This window comes from Cydia amplana, chromosome 6 (genome assembly GCF_948474715.1).
Source record: "Cydia amplana chromosome 6, ilCydAmpl1.1, whole genome shotgun sequence".
In the NCBI taxonomy this organism is placed as follows: domain Eukaryota; kingdom Metazoa; phylum Arthropoda; class Insecta; order Lepidoptera; family Tortricidae; genus Cydia; species Cydia amplana.
This window is the reverse complement of record NC_086074.1, coordinates 13,444,329-13,462,505: the sequence shown is the minus strand read 5'-3', so window position 1 is coordinate 13,462,505 and position 18,177 is coordinate 13,444,329. Positions and strand designations below refer to the sequence as shown.

The 18,177-nt window shown below is 39.7% G+C and overlaps 2 protein-coding genes across 6 annotated transcripts in view; both read right to left on the bottom strand.

Annotated features, from left to right (window-relative positions):
• The window catches only part of LOC134648953 (RNA-binding protein Musashi homolog Rbp6), a 574,404-nt gene that overhangs the window by 322,473 nt on the left and 233,754 nt on the right, over nt 1–18,177 (bottom strand). The window lies entirely within an intron of this gene.
• On the bottom strand, nt 14,511–17,998 carry LOC134648909 (uncharacterized). The gene has a single exon (XM_063503506.1). It carries the CDS (start codon nt 17,534–17,536, stop codon nt 14,603–14,605), a length of 2,934 nt encoding a protein of 977 aa, XP_063359576.1. The 5' UTR covers nt 17,537–17,998; the 3' UTR covers nt 14,511–14,602.

Genomic DNA, 18,177 nt, shown 5'->3' with positions numbered 1-18,177 from the left:
TTCTTGTTCTCTTGTTTTCTTGTTTCAAACTGACCAACATTTGTTCAGCGACTTTTAATAATAATGAAAACTTACCCATTGGCCTTGGCCTTTGCGTCTATTGCAGACGATTTATGGTGCAAATCGGAGAGACAATGACCTATCCAGACTATATCCGGACGGAATTAAGGAAACGCAGGGATGCCCAGCACCTGCATTACCCTCTCGGCTTCACTGTCTTAACCCACAGGAAAGGCGAGCCAATACATGTGGAGACAGGTCGGCTGCAGGAATCTGCCGCTTATTACAGGTTGGACCCTACTCGCGCCTTACGGTAACTCCATTCCGGGATTTAATTTTGGACTATCCTTCTCCTAGATGGATTGCAAGCCAATGCTAAGAGGTCCATCTCCCCTGTGACGAAACAGCTTTTTGCTTCGTTTGTGGACTTAGTCGCCTCGTACAACACCCTTATCCCATGTGAGGGTACTTAAGACTTCCTATTTTTCATACAAAATAAATATTATCTTCAATGTACGCCATTATCATTGTGATTGACGTTGCTTGTCACGCCTTAAACATAACAAAATTCGCGATACATTGCATCTCAGAAAAAACTTTAAAGTGTAATAAAAATCAAAACACAAGTTATTTTTGTTGGTCAGTTTGAGGAGTACACCCTACAGTTAATTTTTTTGCTCGTATTACCTGTAGGCTACACCCGGTATAGATATTATAGATGATGTTAATTACGTTTTCAAATACTTAGTCAACAAAAGAACATGTTTCGGTATGTTTTAGAGAAATCAGATAAAGTGTTGTATCGTATTTCTTATTCAACTCCCTCACATAATGGGTGAAATGAAACCACTGTTAATTCTGCACCACAAAATAAACATGTTCTGTATTAACAGGATATTTTAATTAATTGAAATACCATCAGTGGATTAAATAAATATTGATGTTTTGTTGCTTAATTATTTTATGACGTACATTCGGTGACAAATAATTTTGAAAATGTGATATTGCAATTGATATAAATTATTATGTTTTATGCCCGGGCACGAGAGAGATCGTTGTGGGGTTATCAACAATTTAAATTAGCTCATTGTGGTTTTATAATTAAACTTTAATTTTTAGATTGTCCCACTTAATAGGAACGAAAATATTGCCGTAATTAATGTGAATACAAATGGCATTCATAGTAATAAATTTCCACTAAAGCCCTACTTCAGCTTTGAATGTTTAGTTTTCAGACACTCAAAATCCAGTAGGCAATGTAATTAATTCGTGGTGGGTAGCGGAGGGCTCCCATCCTGGATTAATGGATAGGAATTACAAGCGCACACACAGAACATTATTCTTTACGTTTGAACTTGATTGCTTTCCCTTGTAGTAAGCTGTCACTAAAACTGCTGAACCATACTCGTATACACTGAAGAAGTTTCTGATGTCATTTTTTTAAGGTTGCAATGTCATCTTCTAGGGTGCTGCACTTTTGGAGTTACGGGGATTTATCCGCGACCGACACGAGCTTTGTTTTATAACTATGTATTTTACTTTTATAGTAAAATGTTTAAAAAAATGGGAGCTTGAGAAGTAAACTCGAGTTAAACCCCGATTATTACACCATATGACATAATTATACAAACAAAATTAACATCTACATTACAACCGTACTGCCTTGCCTGTTGCATGCCGTTTATGTAAAACACCTAACACAAAATTAACGCGTTTTAATAAACCGGAGAGGTAAAGCGAGCCAGACACCTCCGTGGCACCGACCCGCTCTTCGAGAGAGAAGGTCGAAACCTCAGCCGGGTTAACGCGAAGCCTGCGACGTTTCTCCGAAATACATTAGCAATAGCTACCCATTAGGACAGCATTATTTGACCGGCAGAGGTGGCGTGCTTGAGGGCCGTTTTGCTTCAACGAAATTTACACCAGTAGATATCCAACCTACCAGACAGTCAGATATTAAAACGTCTGCAGCTTTTGTGCAGGAAACTAACTGGAACCGTTTAAAACGAGAGCCTGAGCGTTGGCTGGAAAGATAAAAGTTTATGACTTATACATAAAACGATTTTCAAATCATATTTATGAGTGTCGTCCGAACATCTGCAATAGCTAGTTCGCGAGGAAATTGAAACCGTAGAGTGCATAACGCTTTCACGAACAATTTAAGTTGGTATTGTGCTGAACGCCGCGGACGATGCGCTTTTTGCGATGGTCAGCGGTTCCGGCCAACTTTATTGTTGTGTTTTGTGTATGCCACCCTCTGATATCTTTTGTTGGAATGTTTGTGCAATTTACCTTATACCTGATAAGCTCGAAGTTTTGCGAGATTAACAAATGGGATTCTTTTGTAAAGTAACATTGTATAGGTACACAAGTTTTGAAAGCATTTTGTAACAAGTATGGAGTATAGAATTTATTTAATCGTATGGCATTAAATACAAAAATAGGCAATTCTATACAAAAGAAAAAAATTAAAACGAAAATTTAAACGGAGTATAGAATTATTTAAATTATACTTGCATTCTGAATAAGTGAAATCCATAATGCCAAAAAATGAATTTATTATGTCTGTAAGAATTGTATTGAACAATATTGTAAATATTGTACAAATGTAATAGCATAGAGATTCGATTTTATTAGATGCAAACTACATACTTATATTAAACTAATCGTAAAAAATGCTTTTAGTTAACTCATAAAATAACGCCATACGGATAACAGTAGCTGCAGGCTAAGTGTGGCTGGCCTTCACATTGGGGTCTGTTTGTTTACACATTGATTAGTGTTTATATCTAGATCAGGCATTTGCCATTAAATGAAAAAAGCAAGGAACAAATGTATGAACTCTCAATAAAAACTAATAATAGATAAACTATGTGAAAGTCAGCCAAACTTGGGTACTCGTATCGCCACACTTAAAATCCGTATTGACCTCATAATAATATTATTTTATTTTACACGTAAAATTATTCGCTCTTACGCTCCCTTGTATTTTATAGACTCGTTCACCATTTAACTTTAAAAACGAAGTTTGGTTTACGTTCGACGTAGTAGAAGGCATAATCCTCGCAGCATCGCACTGCGCAGTCACGCTCCGCAAGTCAAAGTCTTCTATTGCAACTAAAACGTTCCTTAAAATGCATTAATCATAGTATTCCGCGCCAATCTTGCGAAAGAGTTTCAACTCTATCCCTATCTGTATAAAGTTTAAAATTCCTATTTTACATTTTGCGTGAACTTGAACGTACCGCACGCTATATCATGCTTCGGCTTCGTTCCTACCGGATATGTTTTGCATTTTCTTTGAGGGTGTTGCTTAAGTCACTCACAGTAAAGTACGTATTATATCATTCTTTACGAAATCTTTTCATTCAAAAGAGCGTATAGTATAATAGATTATGAGAAATCAGAAGCCGTCCAAATAAACATACGTACTTATTTAGCATTTCGTTTAGTTATATAAAAACATTCTTTTCTTGGGAATAAAAATTCGTGACAAATACGCAAGTAAATACTTTTACTGGCATTCGAACCTAGGTTGGTTAACAGAGTAATTATCTACTAGACTAACAGGCTGTTTTTGTTGTATTCCTAAAAACCTGTTCGGAGTTAGTTACTTGAGCTTTCGATATTTTTGCTCGCGTCATATTGTGTAATTTAAAATCATATGTAAAACGTTATTTTTATGATAGTCTGTCTGTCGTTTAAGATCGCTGTAGGCGTTTATTAACCTCTAAATAGTGCGACTCTTCGTTTTATCACAAGCTATATTATTATTTAACATTTCTCAACAAGATCACCTTCTTAAAGGAGCATCCACAATCATACTAATATTAACTGAAAAGGGCCATCGACGAAAATGAAACGGTCCTTTAATTTTCCCAAAATTACCCACGCGCGACTTTCGCTTTAATTCGACAAGGAGAAGAGAAGAGGCAGCAATCAAAAGAACTAACGGCGGTTCAAACGAGGCCTTTCCATACGCGAGGGGGGCTTCCCAAAGTGCAAACGACACGATATTAGTTCGCAACTGATTACATTCCTCGCCGCCTTCGCTACGAACGACTCACAATGAAGTAGCGACGAATAAACTTCATTACGCCGAGTTAAGTAATGGGAAATTATAAGGAGGAATTTTCGTTAAACGGCAGCGGTAGCACGTACAACACATGTTCAACAGAATACTTGGGGATTATGGCCCAGGGCACTTAGGGCCCGGCCACATGTCAGCGGTGCGGCGCCGCCGCCGCCGCGCGGCGCGGCACCGCAGAAATCTGCGGCGACGCCCGCCGCAACGCAAAATTTTGCGGTGCCGCGCTGCGGCGCCGCAAAGCGGTGCGCGGCGCCGCGCGCGGTGCCGCAAAGCGGTGCGTTTCGCCGCGCGCGGTGCCGCAAAGCGGTGAGTTTCGCCGCGCGCGGTGCCGCCAAGCGGCGTGCGGCGCCGCGTGCGATGCCACGCTGCATAGTAAAGAATAAAATTCGACTACCAGTTGTTTAATCAGACATGGATTCCTTCACACGTGTTCTGCTCTTGCTGTTGTTATAGCGATAGCGGTTCGCCAAAAAACGCTGCAAATGGTGTTAAAGGTATGAAAATCGGTACGATTGATCTTTAGGACATTTGAAACAATTTCACCAGAAGCACCAACAAATAAAAAAACGAGAGGAGTTATGACGTCATCTTTTCAGGGTTCCGTAGCCAAATGGCAAAAAACGGAACCCTTATAGATTCGTCATGTCTGTCTGTCTGTCCGTCTGTCCGTCCGTATGTCACAGCCACTTTTCTCCGAAACTATAAGAACTATACTGTTGAAACTTGGTAAGTAGATGTATTCTGTGAACCGCATTAAGATTTTCACACAAAAATAGAAAAAAAAAACAATAAATTTTTGGGGTTCCCCATACTTCGAACTGAAACTCAAAAATTTTTTTTTCATCAAACCCATACGTGTGGGTCTAGGTCTTCAAAAATGATATTGAGGTTTCTAATATAATTTTTTTCTAAACTGAATAGTTTGCGCGAGAGACACTTCCAAAGTTGTAAAATGTGTCCCCCCCCCCTGTAACTTCTAAAATAAGAGAATGATAAAACTAAAAAAAATATATGATGTACATTACCATGTATACTTCCACCGAAAATTGGTTTAAACGAGATCTAGTAAGTAGTTTTTTTTATACGTCATAAATCGCCTAAATACGGAACCCTTCATGGGCGAGTCCGACTCGCACTTGGCCGCTTTTTTTTGTATGAAATTAAAAAAAAAATGTTTAGAAACCTATCGTGTGTAGTATTAAACGAAAGGGCTTTCTGAGCCGATTCCAAAAATATATCACATCATTACACACAGTCATTTTTTTTTTAATTATAAAAAAAATATTTTTCAAAACATACCAAGTTTGGGTTTCTCCAGATACAATACCGTTAACATTTTTATCTAGACACATGTCATTAGTGCTCTATAATGCGTTCAGAAACCGTAGGAAATGACCAGCTTTATTACAACCAATTTTACTATGAGAACTTTCTTATCTGTGGTAGTAGGAAAATTTGTACTGTAATGTTATAAGTAGTTATAACGTTACAAATTTTTAGTATCGTTATGAGTTTAAATTTGGAACAGCAGTCAAAACTCAAGTGGGTCTCTATTCTAGTATCCATAGATATTAAAACAGTTATCGATATGAAACGTCAGTTTAGTATGTTTTTTTAATATTAACCGCACGATATTTGATCTCGAGTGACATGAGAATAGGAACTCTATTCTTTTGTCTAGGAATTAAAAAAAACTATGGATGCGTGACATGCGTGAAAAAAGTTTTCATTCACCGTCATTTGGCGTACAGTTTATCTTTTAATTAGTTTTAAGTATGTGTTTAGATAAAGTAGTGTATGTAACTGTACATAATTAGGCATTAAAACTCGTGTGATCCTATTAAGAAACTCACTAACGTTCGTTTCTTAAACCCACACTAGTATTTTGATGCCTCTCATTATGTAGCAGTCACATAAACTACTATTTTTGTTAAATATACCTCAAATTATACCTAATAATCCTCATATCTAATTCTAATAAAGCAATTTTGAAAATTTTTACATTTAGTATATTTGTTTTAATTTTTTCTACTCCCGTACCTTTATTTGTCATTTAAAAGGTCGTACACACACCTTTAAACCCCTATGTTATAGTTGTCAAGACAAGTCTTTAGTCTATTCCCCAAAAAAGTATTTGTAATATCTTTTTGGTACTTTTACGATACTTCGTGTAATCACCACTTAAAAAATATTGTATGAAATACATTGTTGCCAACCTAATTTTAATTGTCATCTCTGACAGATGAGTACTAAGTGCATTGCTGCCAATTTACAAAATTGGCAGCAATGCACTTAGTAAAAGGTGAGTTTTTTCAGTTAATTCTTACATAGATAATTTTTACTACGACTTATAGATTCCGAGATATAAGCGACTTTCTGGAAAAACCGTTATACTTATATTAATTTTATGCTTTCTATTTAAATATTTAATTGAGAGATTCATAGATCACACTTTGTAAAATTGAAAATTACAAAAAAACATATTTCATGTAATTATTTTCAAAATTGATTTCTTAGGGTTAGATATGAGGATATTAGGTATAATTTGAGGTATATATTACAAAAAAATATTGAACGGTATTGTATCTGGAGAAGCCCAAACTTGGTATGTTTTGAAAATTATTTTTATTATAATTTAAAAAAAATGACTGAAATGTAATGATATGATATTTTTGGAATCGGCTCAGAAAGCCCTTTCGTTTAATACCACACACGATAGGTTTCAAAACAGTTTTTTTCAAATTCCATACAAAAAAAGATAACTCATCTCGTTTTTTTTTATTTAATGGTGCTTCGGGTCAAATTGTTTCAAATGTCCTAAAGATCAATCGTACCGATTTTCATACCTTTAACATTTAACATCATTTGCAGCATTTTACTGAATTTCTCGGTGTACTGCCAGCGCTATTAAAAAGGCGCAGAAATAAAAAACAATTGAAAAGAAAATTTTGGGTGAACCCATATCTTCGTATAATGAATGAAGATGCAAATCATTACAAAAGAAAATACCGGCGCGGCACCGCAGAAATCTGCGGCGCCGCACGCCGCTCGGCGGCACCGCGCGCGGCGAAACTCACCGCTTTGCGGCACCGCGCGCGGCGCCGCGCACCGCTTTGCGACGCCGCAGCGCGGCACCGCAAAATTTTGCGTTGCGGCGGGCGTCGCCGCAGAGCGGTTTGCGGCGCCGCAGATTTCTGCGGTGCCGCGCCGCGCGGCGGCGGCGGCGCCGCACCGCTGACATGTGGCCGGGCCCTTATAGCGGACGCAACGCCACCGTTCACAATCGCAAAGGAGTTTACATTTGTCTATGTGAATGTTACACACCTGGAATGTTCTTCACGATCTTGTTGATTGATATTCCGGTAAAATTCAAAATTCGTAACGGAAGCCCTGGCGTAAGGCGCAAGCCGCTTTGAGCTGCTCGGCCGTCGACCGTTGCAGCAGTGGCAGTCCCTTGCGAAAAGTAAATAGTGGTCCGGCAGAGGGCTTTACCAGATAAGATCTAAATCAGTCTTTGTCTCGTGCTAAACGCTATCCTTTTGAGAGATTTTCCATCTTTGCGGCAGCTCTAGCGTATATTGTATTGGATGTCGAAATTGAAGGCTTCAACGCATTTTCTGAACCACTTTGTTCGGAAAATGATTGTGTGGAACGATTTGGCATGCAGTTCTAATGTGATCAGAATTTTTAAAATCGTGTTATATTTCACAACATTATGATATTATATTACTCAGCTTTAAAATCCTCAAAAAACATGTACCTACTTAAAATATATTTTTATAAAAAAAAAACTAAAGTAATGCTTTAACTATAATCACAGTTTAAGTGAATTTGCGACGAGGGATTTTGGCAGCAGTTCATTCAAACGGCAGTGTTCACGTTATGGTGATTTCACATGTGGTTCGGAATTAGGGTCTTTGTAGCGCGTATTAGGTACCGTCACAAATAAGTTTTAATTAATGGAGTGGCACTTAGAGACACGCGCTCCCCGGTCGCCTTCTATTACACGCATGTTCGCTCGTTGGCCCTTACACCAGACGATACATTTACTTTATATATTTATTTAATTAATTAACGTTCAGAAAGTTTGTAAATTGTTTAAATATTATTTTTAAAAACCGGCCAAGTGCGAGTCGAACTCGCGCACGGAGGGTTCCGCATCATCAACAAAATATAGAGCAAAACAAGCAAAAAAACGGTCACCCATCCAAGTACTGACCCCGCTCGACGTTGCTTAACTTCGGTCAAAAATCACGTTTGTTGTATGGGAGCCCCACTTAAATCTTTATTTTATTCTGTTTTTAGTATTTGTTGTTATAGCGGCAACAGAAATACATCATCTTTGAAAATTTCAATTGTATAGCTACACGGTTCGTGAGATACAGCCTGGTGACAGACTGACGGACGGACGGAAGGACGGACGGACGGTCGGACGGACGGACGGACGGACGGACGGACGGACGGACGGACGGACGGACAGCGGAGTCTTAGTAATAGGGTCCCGTTTTTACCCTTTGGGTACGGAACCCTAAAAATCGGGTTAGCAACAAGCATTGATCGATGAGGAAAATAACAAAGGATATTCCAATTAAAAAAAGTAGGATATAATATATTTATGTATAACTATCGTCGTAAATCCAATACTTGCCTGCCCGCTCGTCTTATTCCCGTCTATAATTGAAACCTGTTATCTGCGAGAAGCACAAAAGCGTAAGAAAAACAATTTTCCGACATAACTAATAACAGGAAGTCACCTCGTTACTCACAAGTGAATGGTACGTCGACAATCTCGCGAGCGCGCCCTCCACTTCTCAACTTAATGAATGAGAATAATTTTGCCAAAATACTTCGGAGAGATGGGACACACGCCCCGGGAATTTTTCAATTTGCAAACTGACATAATGTAATAAGAGTTACACCGTGAGCATGCCGACGCTGCGTAATTAATAACCTGTGAAATATTACCTGTTACAATAAATTTAGAGGATAAAAGTTGAGTGATAAATTTAAATAACAAGATAATGGCTCGTAGCCGGGACGAGGCCGAATACTTGGGAATAGTTCGCGTCGGTGATAAGTAGGTGTGTCAGGCGTTTTAGGGGATTCGCAAGTTTGTTCTCGTGCCTAATGAACGCGTGAAAGCGGAATAACTTCGCGAAAGCTTGAATAATGTATGCTTTAACGAGATGTTTTTCTTGAGGGAATCTCATTAACCCACTTTCTGATTGTGTGAATGTAAACTTTGGAAACTTCTTATTCTTAGTGTGAGGAGTCTTTTACGAGTTCCGTAAATTAAATCACCTTCAAATTAAACTAAGTGTGTTGTCTGTTAACACTCGCTGAATTCTAGTTGGTGCCGTTGATTTTCATTTCGATATCGTGTGAACGTAAACTTACAAATGCTGTTAAAATTATCTGTTTTTATTTAGATTTTAAATAAACGTAATTTCAATTTGGTCGTTAGATAACATCACAAAATGTTTTGAAGTAAATATAGATATGACAAGAAAGTCTCCTGTTCATCAACCAAAAATTACTGTAGGTCTTGCGCAGAAATAAAGGAAATGTGGGAAAATATCCAACAATTATCTCTTCACTACTGGTACCGAATCACAGCTATTAGTAAAAATGCTATGACTAATATATGAGAATTTCAATTGTATCTTTGCCGAAATAGAACCAATATAGCATTTTAAATATTCACATAAAATCCTTCGCCCGGCGTTGTTTAATCGGCGCGTTAAATTCGAGAAAAGTCGAGAACACATCAAATATTAACCCGGCTCGAGCGTTGTTTCGGTAAATGGGATGATATCGCGATCGTCCATCTAAATACGGTTATTTTTATATACAATTTAAAAAAACGTGCCAGAAAACGATTTGGTAATTCGTGTTTTATTGAAAGCCGGGCGACATAAAATCGTTTCTTTCCTTGGATCCCCTCGAATCACCATTAATCAAGTGGAACTGAAGTTTCGCGCTACCTCCCGAATCTAATTTCGCAAACAAAGAAAGCGAAAATCTATCTACCTTTATCAATCAAAACTGTTTGAAAATTCTATTCCGTTAGTTCGCAATGCAGCGGCGCGCCACGGAGACAATTGGAAAAATGTATCACGAATAAAAAGTCGAATCGGAATGTAATATCGAGGGGACGCGGCTCCGAATATTCTTGTCAAGTGAAAATAAAGGGTCAGGAAAATACAGTGACAGGTTGTGAGTGGACAGTGGTCGTCCGGAGCGGGCACAAGTTTCGAATAAATAAACCCGGGGCAAATAATGACGTCATCTTCACGTGCTCTGCTCGCTGTCACGGAAAAGAGCACCTGCTCTTATATGACACATTTGTGACAGCGAAGTCGGACTATTGTTAATTTCGAAGCCCGAGTGCTACTTTTTCGAGAAAGAAATTTTGTCATGTATAATATAATATTGTGCTATTTTGAGAGGTTGTCAGCCCTCACATAGTGATAGACCTGCGATTTATGATCATTTTGGATATTAAGGTTACGATGGGTGCATGAGATATTTTCTTCCGAGGTATCGAACATGAGTAGGGATTATATACCTACTCGTATATATGTCACCGTAAAATTGTAAACACTCGTCATATTATAATCTCGCTAGTTACATTATAAACTGACGGTAGGGAGATTATAATCTAACCTAACCTAACCTACGTTAGATTATAAACTAACGGGTTCACAATCTTACGGTGTCATATATAAAAGGTAAACCTTGTAATGTTGCATTTTAATTACACTCATATTACGTTAGTGAGAACCCAGAATATAATTGTGTAAAACTAATACCAGACATAGATGTATGTAAATGTCACGTAAATGTTCATGCAAGTTTCATGTAATTTAAGCATGACTGTCGTTTTAAAATGAAAGTGTAACCTCGATTGTACCAAAGCGATGGACATACATATACTGCCCTTATTTTTCGAAATCCTGGTGAGGGAGAGAGGGGCGGCGACACGCATAGTTAGTAGGTACTTAAAATTGTTATAAGTTTTTTTTTCAATCAGGGGTGTTTGAAAAATAACATTCCGTCTGTTCAAAACGACGAAAAGGTTTTATTTAACAAATTCAAAGAAGTGCTAAAACAGAGCACCCCGCGGGCTCATTTCCATAGCATTTGACTATCCAAACATATCAGACACCGCCCAGCTCCCACTATCTTCTGCTGCAGACTTCATTGACTTCTCACACTTGACAAAAAAGCAATTCAGCCGATTTTATACAGTGGATTGCTAGATTTGTTTAGTGGCCGGTGATAAGCCGGGCAAAAATGAACGAATAATAAAACTTTAAGATAAAGGAATTCGAGAAAACATGTGTATTTGAGTTTCCTTTTAGCATTCGTTGAAATAATAACAGAGTATTAGATATTTTTTTAACCAAGTCACTGGCAAACAAGTAAACAGCCTGTCTGATGGTAAGACGTTTAAAAAATACTTGGAAATTCCTGTGAACCGCACAGTGCATATCCATTTAGTTACCAGGGCATGAGGAAAAATATCCTACCGACGGCGAGTGGTGCGCGCGGTGGTAGAATGTAGCCGTGGGTAACAAATCAAATCATTCTTCTGACCACAACCCATTGCATAAGCAGGATAAGGAGCAGTGTCCTTAGACTTAATTAAAGGTTTAATATCGCTTATGAGTCAGGGATTAACGACGACTCTTACATCGTGCCTTTGGATCGACCCAAAGGGCTTCCTACTCGATATCAAGGTGTATACTCGTGAGGTTTATTCATGAATAACTAAATAACATGATATAGCTGCAGTGTTTTGGATTCCAGCGTGGTGTTTACTTCTGTAACGGAATTGAACACGAGAAAATGTCAACCTCGAAGATCCCAATACTCTCTGACATGGTAAGTTAATTGTGTGTAAGTATTAGGATTATATACTTATATTAAATCTATATCTATAACATCCGTTTTCTAAATCGTTGCAGAATTTTAATTTCCTTTTCAATTGTGTAAATATTAAATAACTAACGTAATAAATATAAGCAATTTTCATTATTGCAAACAACAAAACGTTAATAAAAAAGCCAACAACGCAATACTAGGTTTAATTAAGGACATTTGAAAGTTTACTTCATTGAATAGAGTTCTCATTATTAGGCACCGCAGTCCCGAACGCTAGGTATACAATATGTTACATAGTACCACAGTTGGAATGTTAAGGAAGCAATATTATGCAAATCCGCGTGGAAGCCGCAAATATAAAAAGCTCTCGTTCGCCTCACACTTTGCATATCAAGGCTTGCATCTGACTGATACCAAGATGCCCCTGGAGGAAAAAATGAAAACCCTATTTGAAATTTTATGCGTTTTTAGAAGCACCTGAAAGCCCCATGAATGGGAATTTAGGATAGTGGTAATCACATATTTGTAATATTAGAACTAGTTAAGTATATTTAGTATAGGTTTAATAACCATATATTAACTCTTACTATTACTAGGTATTTATCTAGTTATCCAAACACAATAGGGCCGAATTTCGAATCATTGCACTATATGTAGGTGAGTGGTTGTAACGTAATAGCATGCACTATATTATCTGCGTATGATCCGCTCAACGAACCACAGCTAATTGTTTGCAATACTTCATCAACTGCCTCATTTAATTAATCAATCAACCCAAGCAGCGTAAACGATACAGACTAGATACGAGGCAAGTTTGTAGTGTTTAAATCAATTATAGCCACTAACGTTCTAGGTAGAATTGATTTCAAGATAACAATCTTCCATGACGGACAATGGGACCATTATGTGACTAGAGACGTCTTGTTCCATATGAGGGGAACCATGAATGCGAAAGCCGAACTTGCAATAAGATGTTATTGTAGGTTGTGTAGGATGTATTTTGATCGACAATAGCCAATGTTACTGTGGCAGGGTCTTAAGATGATTAGCTTTGGGGCACACATTTGCCAGTTTGGACAATAGAGAGAGGCTTCATGTAGATTTATCACGGTCTAGATTAAATACGATGTCTCAGTTAGATTTATAACCCACGGCTTGACATGTAAAAGACTAATTACTGTAAGACAAAAGAAACCCCCTTTTACTTTATTCCAATTGTCACGTTGTGCAAAATGGTAGGTAGGTACCTACTTACAAAAGCTACTTAAAAAACGCGATAACAAATTAGTAGTTAAGTTTGAATTGGATGGCAACGGGTTGGTCCCTGATGGAATTCCTTTGTGTTATCAAAATGTTGTGTTGTATTGCTAGTTAATCTACAAATTAATCAAATTAATTACGTAGGTATTTTAAATGATTTCCAACGATCGCCCATTCGTATTGTGAACATAAAACGAGTCTTCATAATATGGCATAGTAAATGAAAGTAGCCCTCTCAAAAATCCGTATCAGACAGATTATGCATAGCCGATGCTTCGTATGTAGGCATCAGATTCGGAGCATTGTTATGCAAACTCCGTGGTTCGGTTTGCTAGCGTCAGTGTACAAGACAAAGCGCCGCTGACGACCGACGTCGACGTCGCGCGCTATCAGGGATCCTGTGGACGCAACTGCTCGAATTTCGTTCTTGTTACGTCACTATGTCATCGTTCGCCAATGGATGTTGTACAGACGTTTAACATGCCGGTAGCAATTTTGATTTTGCTGTGTCAACTGGATTGTTGATGGGATTCTACGTTTTTATTTTGTGTCTTCCGTTAGCTGACATGTTGTGGGTAGAGTTTTGAAAATTGAAATACAACTTGTGTTAGTCCTTTCGGGCGCAGCGAATTAGAACGCTGTCGAAGGAAATAACAATTTAAAATTAAATGTTGTTATTATTAATCTTGCGTGTGACAACATACCTATGCATAATAATCACTTAATTATTATTGTTCTTAAGAATCACTACATAGTATAAAACAAAGTCGCTTCCCGCTGTCTGTCCCTATGTATGCTTAGATCTTTAAAACTACGCAACGGATTTTGATGCGTTTTTTTTTAAATAGAGTGATTCAAGAGGAAGGGTTATGTATAATTTATTAACCCGTGCGAAGTCGCGGCGGGTCGCTAGCCCTAAATATAAGAAAGGAATATCACTTAGGTGTAACGAAACATTGCGCATCTGGAGTAGCGCTAACAATAGTACATTGTACAACATGGGGCGTAAGTTAAATATTGTAAACGAGAGTAAGTTAAATCGAGACGGCTTGCCGGAGCGATTTATAGACTCGAGTTTGCAATATTATTACGCCCCGAGTTACACACAATGTTTTTCATCACATCTAACAAAAATGAAGTATAAAGACAAAAAAAGCGTTCAAGCTTGGATGTCTTGAGTATTAAATAAAAGTCGCAGATACTTAAAAAGCTTCTAATTCTGGTTCCACAGAGGTACTTAAGATTACATTGTATGTAAAATATATTTTGCGTGTGTGACGCGCACATGAGCGTGTATCTCAGAGCCTAATGGCTCGCTAGGCGTCTATAGAGACGGCGGGGGGCGCGGCTGATGGGCCAACTGGTTTAGTGGTGTACGGTCCCCGCTTCCCCTTCGTTGGTAGGAGCCGCAACATCCTGGGGGCCCTTGGAGGCGTCAGCCTTCAAGGCTTCATGAGTGTCGTCCAGCAGTGGGCAGAGGTACTTCACACCTCGTTTATAAGTGCCCGTTACTGTGGCAACTTCGGCCACTCGCGAAATCCCGTCGGCGCCAGGAAACAATTTGGCGATTCGTCCAAGCCGCCAGTGTAGGGGAGGAGTATTCTCTTCCTTGATGAGGACCAGGTCACCCAGTTGAAGATCTCGTCCTGGAACACGCCACTTCGTCCGTTGTTGGAGCTCGCAGACGTATTCCAATTGCCAGCGCCGCCAGAAGTGCTGTCTTAATGCCTCGAGCCTCTGAAACCTATCTAAACGGTTTGGATTTATATCCGCGAGGTGGGGCGACGGCAACGAAGTGAGCGCGCGGCCGATGATGAAGTGACCTGGGGTTAAGGGTTGGAAATCGTTTGGTGAGGACGACAAAGGACATAAAGGACGACTGTTAAGGATAGATTCTACCTGACTAAAGAGAGTTGCCAATTCTTCATAGGTTAAATGAGCGTTACCTAATATACGATTGAGGTGAAATTTTGCCGATTTGACTCCTGCTTCCCACAAACCACCAAAGTGAGGAGCATATGCCGGTTGGAATTTAAATTGTATTCCCTCATTTGCTGCAAAATTGCAAACCGTGTCTGAGTTTGAAGTAAGGTAATCGCTAATTTCCTTGGCCGCTCCTACAAAATTACGTCCATTATCGCAGAATATTTCGCGAGGTCGCCCTCTACGAGAGATAAAACGTCGCAGCGAAAGTATGAACGAATCCGTCGACAGCGTGCTTACTGCCTCTAAATGCAAACATTTGTACCGGAAACAAACAAATATAGCTAAATAGCACTTTGTTATTTTGCAACCTCTGCCATGCCTGTCTGTAATCATAAAGGGCCCAGCGAAGTCTACGCCGACACTAATGAAAGGAAAATCAGGCGTTACGCGCTGAGAAGGCAGAGCGCCCATCAAAGGAGCAGAAGTGTTGCCAGCTGCACGGCGACAGGTCACGCATTGCTGCGATACGGTACGCGCAAGCGTGCGCCCCGATACGGGCCATACCGTCTCGCGAACGGCGGCTAGAAGCAGCTGAGGAGGAGCGTGCAGGAGACGGATGTGTTCCTGTTGAAACAGCAATCTAGTCAATCTATGTTTAGAGTGTAACAACATTGGGTGGCGTTTGTCAAATGGATAAAACGACGAGGACAGACGTCCACCAACTCTGAGAAGCTTGTCATCTTCATCGTAAAATGGGTTCAATGATAAAATAGGGCTTTTAGGGCCTAGAGGTTGCTTGTCACGAAACAAATTCAATTCAAGGGGGAAACTAGCCTGTTGTGACAAAGCGACCAGTTTTTTAAACGAAACCTCGAGCTCCTCAGGTTGTAGCACACCCGTAGTTTTATTGGATGAAGGGCGGCAGTTATGCGCAAACCTAAGCATATAAGCTACCGCACGTTGTAAATGTGTAAGTTTCGAATATCGATCGAAATCAATAACATTGGTTTTTTGCGAGTCGTCAGTAATCGCGACGTTAACCTTTAGCTCGGGTAAATCGAGTTCCGAGTTTGCGGAAAACTGAGGCCAGTTATTTTGTGGCTCGTATAAGAATGATGGCCCGGTCCACCACATGTGCAAATCAGGTAAGCGACGCGCTTCGACCCCTCTAGATGGGTAGTCAGCCGGATTTAACGCGGTTGGAACGTGACGAAACTCACTGCCATCGGTGAGTTCTAAAATATGAGCCACGCGATTGGCAACAAACGTTTTTAATTTGGTTTGATTAGTTTTAAGCCATGCGATTACAATTGACGAGTCAGTCCAATAAAATTTCTGCGCAATCTGGCAGCGCAACGTCTTAGAAACAGCTGACGCGAGCTGCGCGCCTAGAAGGCAAGCGCATAATTCCAATCGCGGAATAGTCGTAGCCTGGACCGGCGCGACCTTGGCCTTGGCGCACAGCAACCTGACTACAACATCGCCCTTCTCATTAGTGGACTTTAAATAAATACAGGCCGCGTATGCAACTGAGCTTGCATCACAAAAGACGTGCATCTCGATATGCGTCGGCGAGTCGCAAAGTACATTACGAGGTATTTGGAGCGAAGTTAAAGACGCTAACCCGTTAACAAAGTCCTGCCAAGACTCGTTTATGTAACTCGGCACGGGAACATCCCAGTCGATTTTTTCAATCCATAATTTTTGAATTAAAACCTTAGGTATAATCGTCAGCAAACACAAGAGGCCTAGGGGATCAAATATTTTACACGAGTCCGATAAAATTGAACGTTTCGTAGGGTGGCCGTCCTTGGCAGAGTATTGAGTAGGAAAATGAATGACATCTGCCTCAGAGTCCCAGCCCACTCCTAGCGTGTGCGACGACGAGCTAATGATCAAGCTGCCTTTATTTTCACCTACACTATCGTTTTGTGAGTCATGCAAAATTGACGGTAAATTTGTGCGATATTTGCGCAAGGGAAAACAACCAGCTGCCAGCGCACGCTCAACCGACTCTTTAATATAACGCAATTTCTCCTCTGTGTCTGATCCCGTTAATAAATCGTCAACTAAAAAATCATTTTGAATGATGGTCTTAATTTTTTCATCTGCACATTCCTCGCCCAACTGCCACAAACAGCGTGTACTCAAAAAACTAGCACTTGAAAATCCGTAAGTGACCGTGTTAAGCCTTAAAGTTTTTAAAGGCTCGTTCTCATTGGAGCGCCAGAGGATTAATTGTAAATCGCGGTCGCATTCCTGAACCAGGACCTGCCGATACATCTTAGCGACATCCCCAGTTAAAACATATTTGTAAGTACGAAACCTCAGAAGAATGTTAAACAACGAATCTTGGATCGTCGGCCCAACCATCTGTAGGTCGTTTATAGAATAGCCAGACGTAGTGGGGGCACTGCCATTGAAAACGACCCTTAATTTTGTAGATTCGCTGGAGGGCTTTTGCACAGAATGATGTGACACAAAAAAAGAAGGATCCGGAATGTCAGAATCGGACACAGAGAGATGGCCTAATTCGGCATATTCATTTATAAATTGCTGGTAAGCTGTTTTCAAATCAGGGTTGCGTTTGAATCGTTTCTCTAATGCAAAGAACCGTTTTTTAGCAAATCGATACGAATCCCCTAAACAATCGGGTTCCGTAACTAATGGCAAACGCACGTGAAACCTACCGTTATCGTCACGATAAGTGTGAGTGACAAAGTGTTGCTCACATTCCGCCTCTAAATCGGTAAACGGTTGACTAGGTTGGGGCACCTGCTCCAGCTGCCAGAATTTGGTAAGCGAGTCGTCAAGATTATCACTTGTGTACAAGTGATTGCATTGTAAAGAGGAATTGAACGACTTATCGTTTAACATTGAAAATGCATTGTACTTACTTACCACTAACCAACCTAGTTTCGATTTGCGCAAAACAAGCGAATCGTGCCCTATGTCAATTTGCTGACCTTCAACCAGACTCCAAAAAACGTCACCGCCAAGTAAAATATCTACAG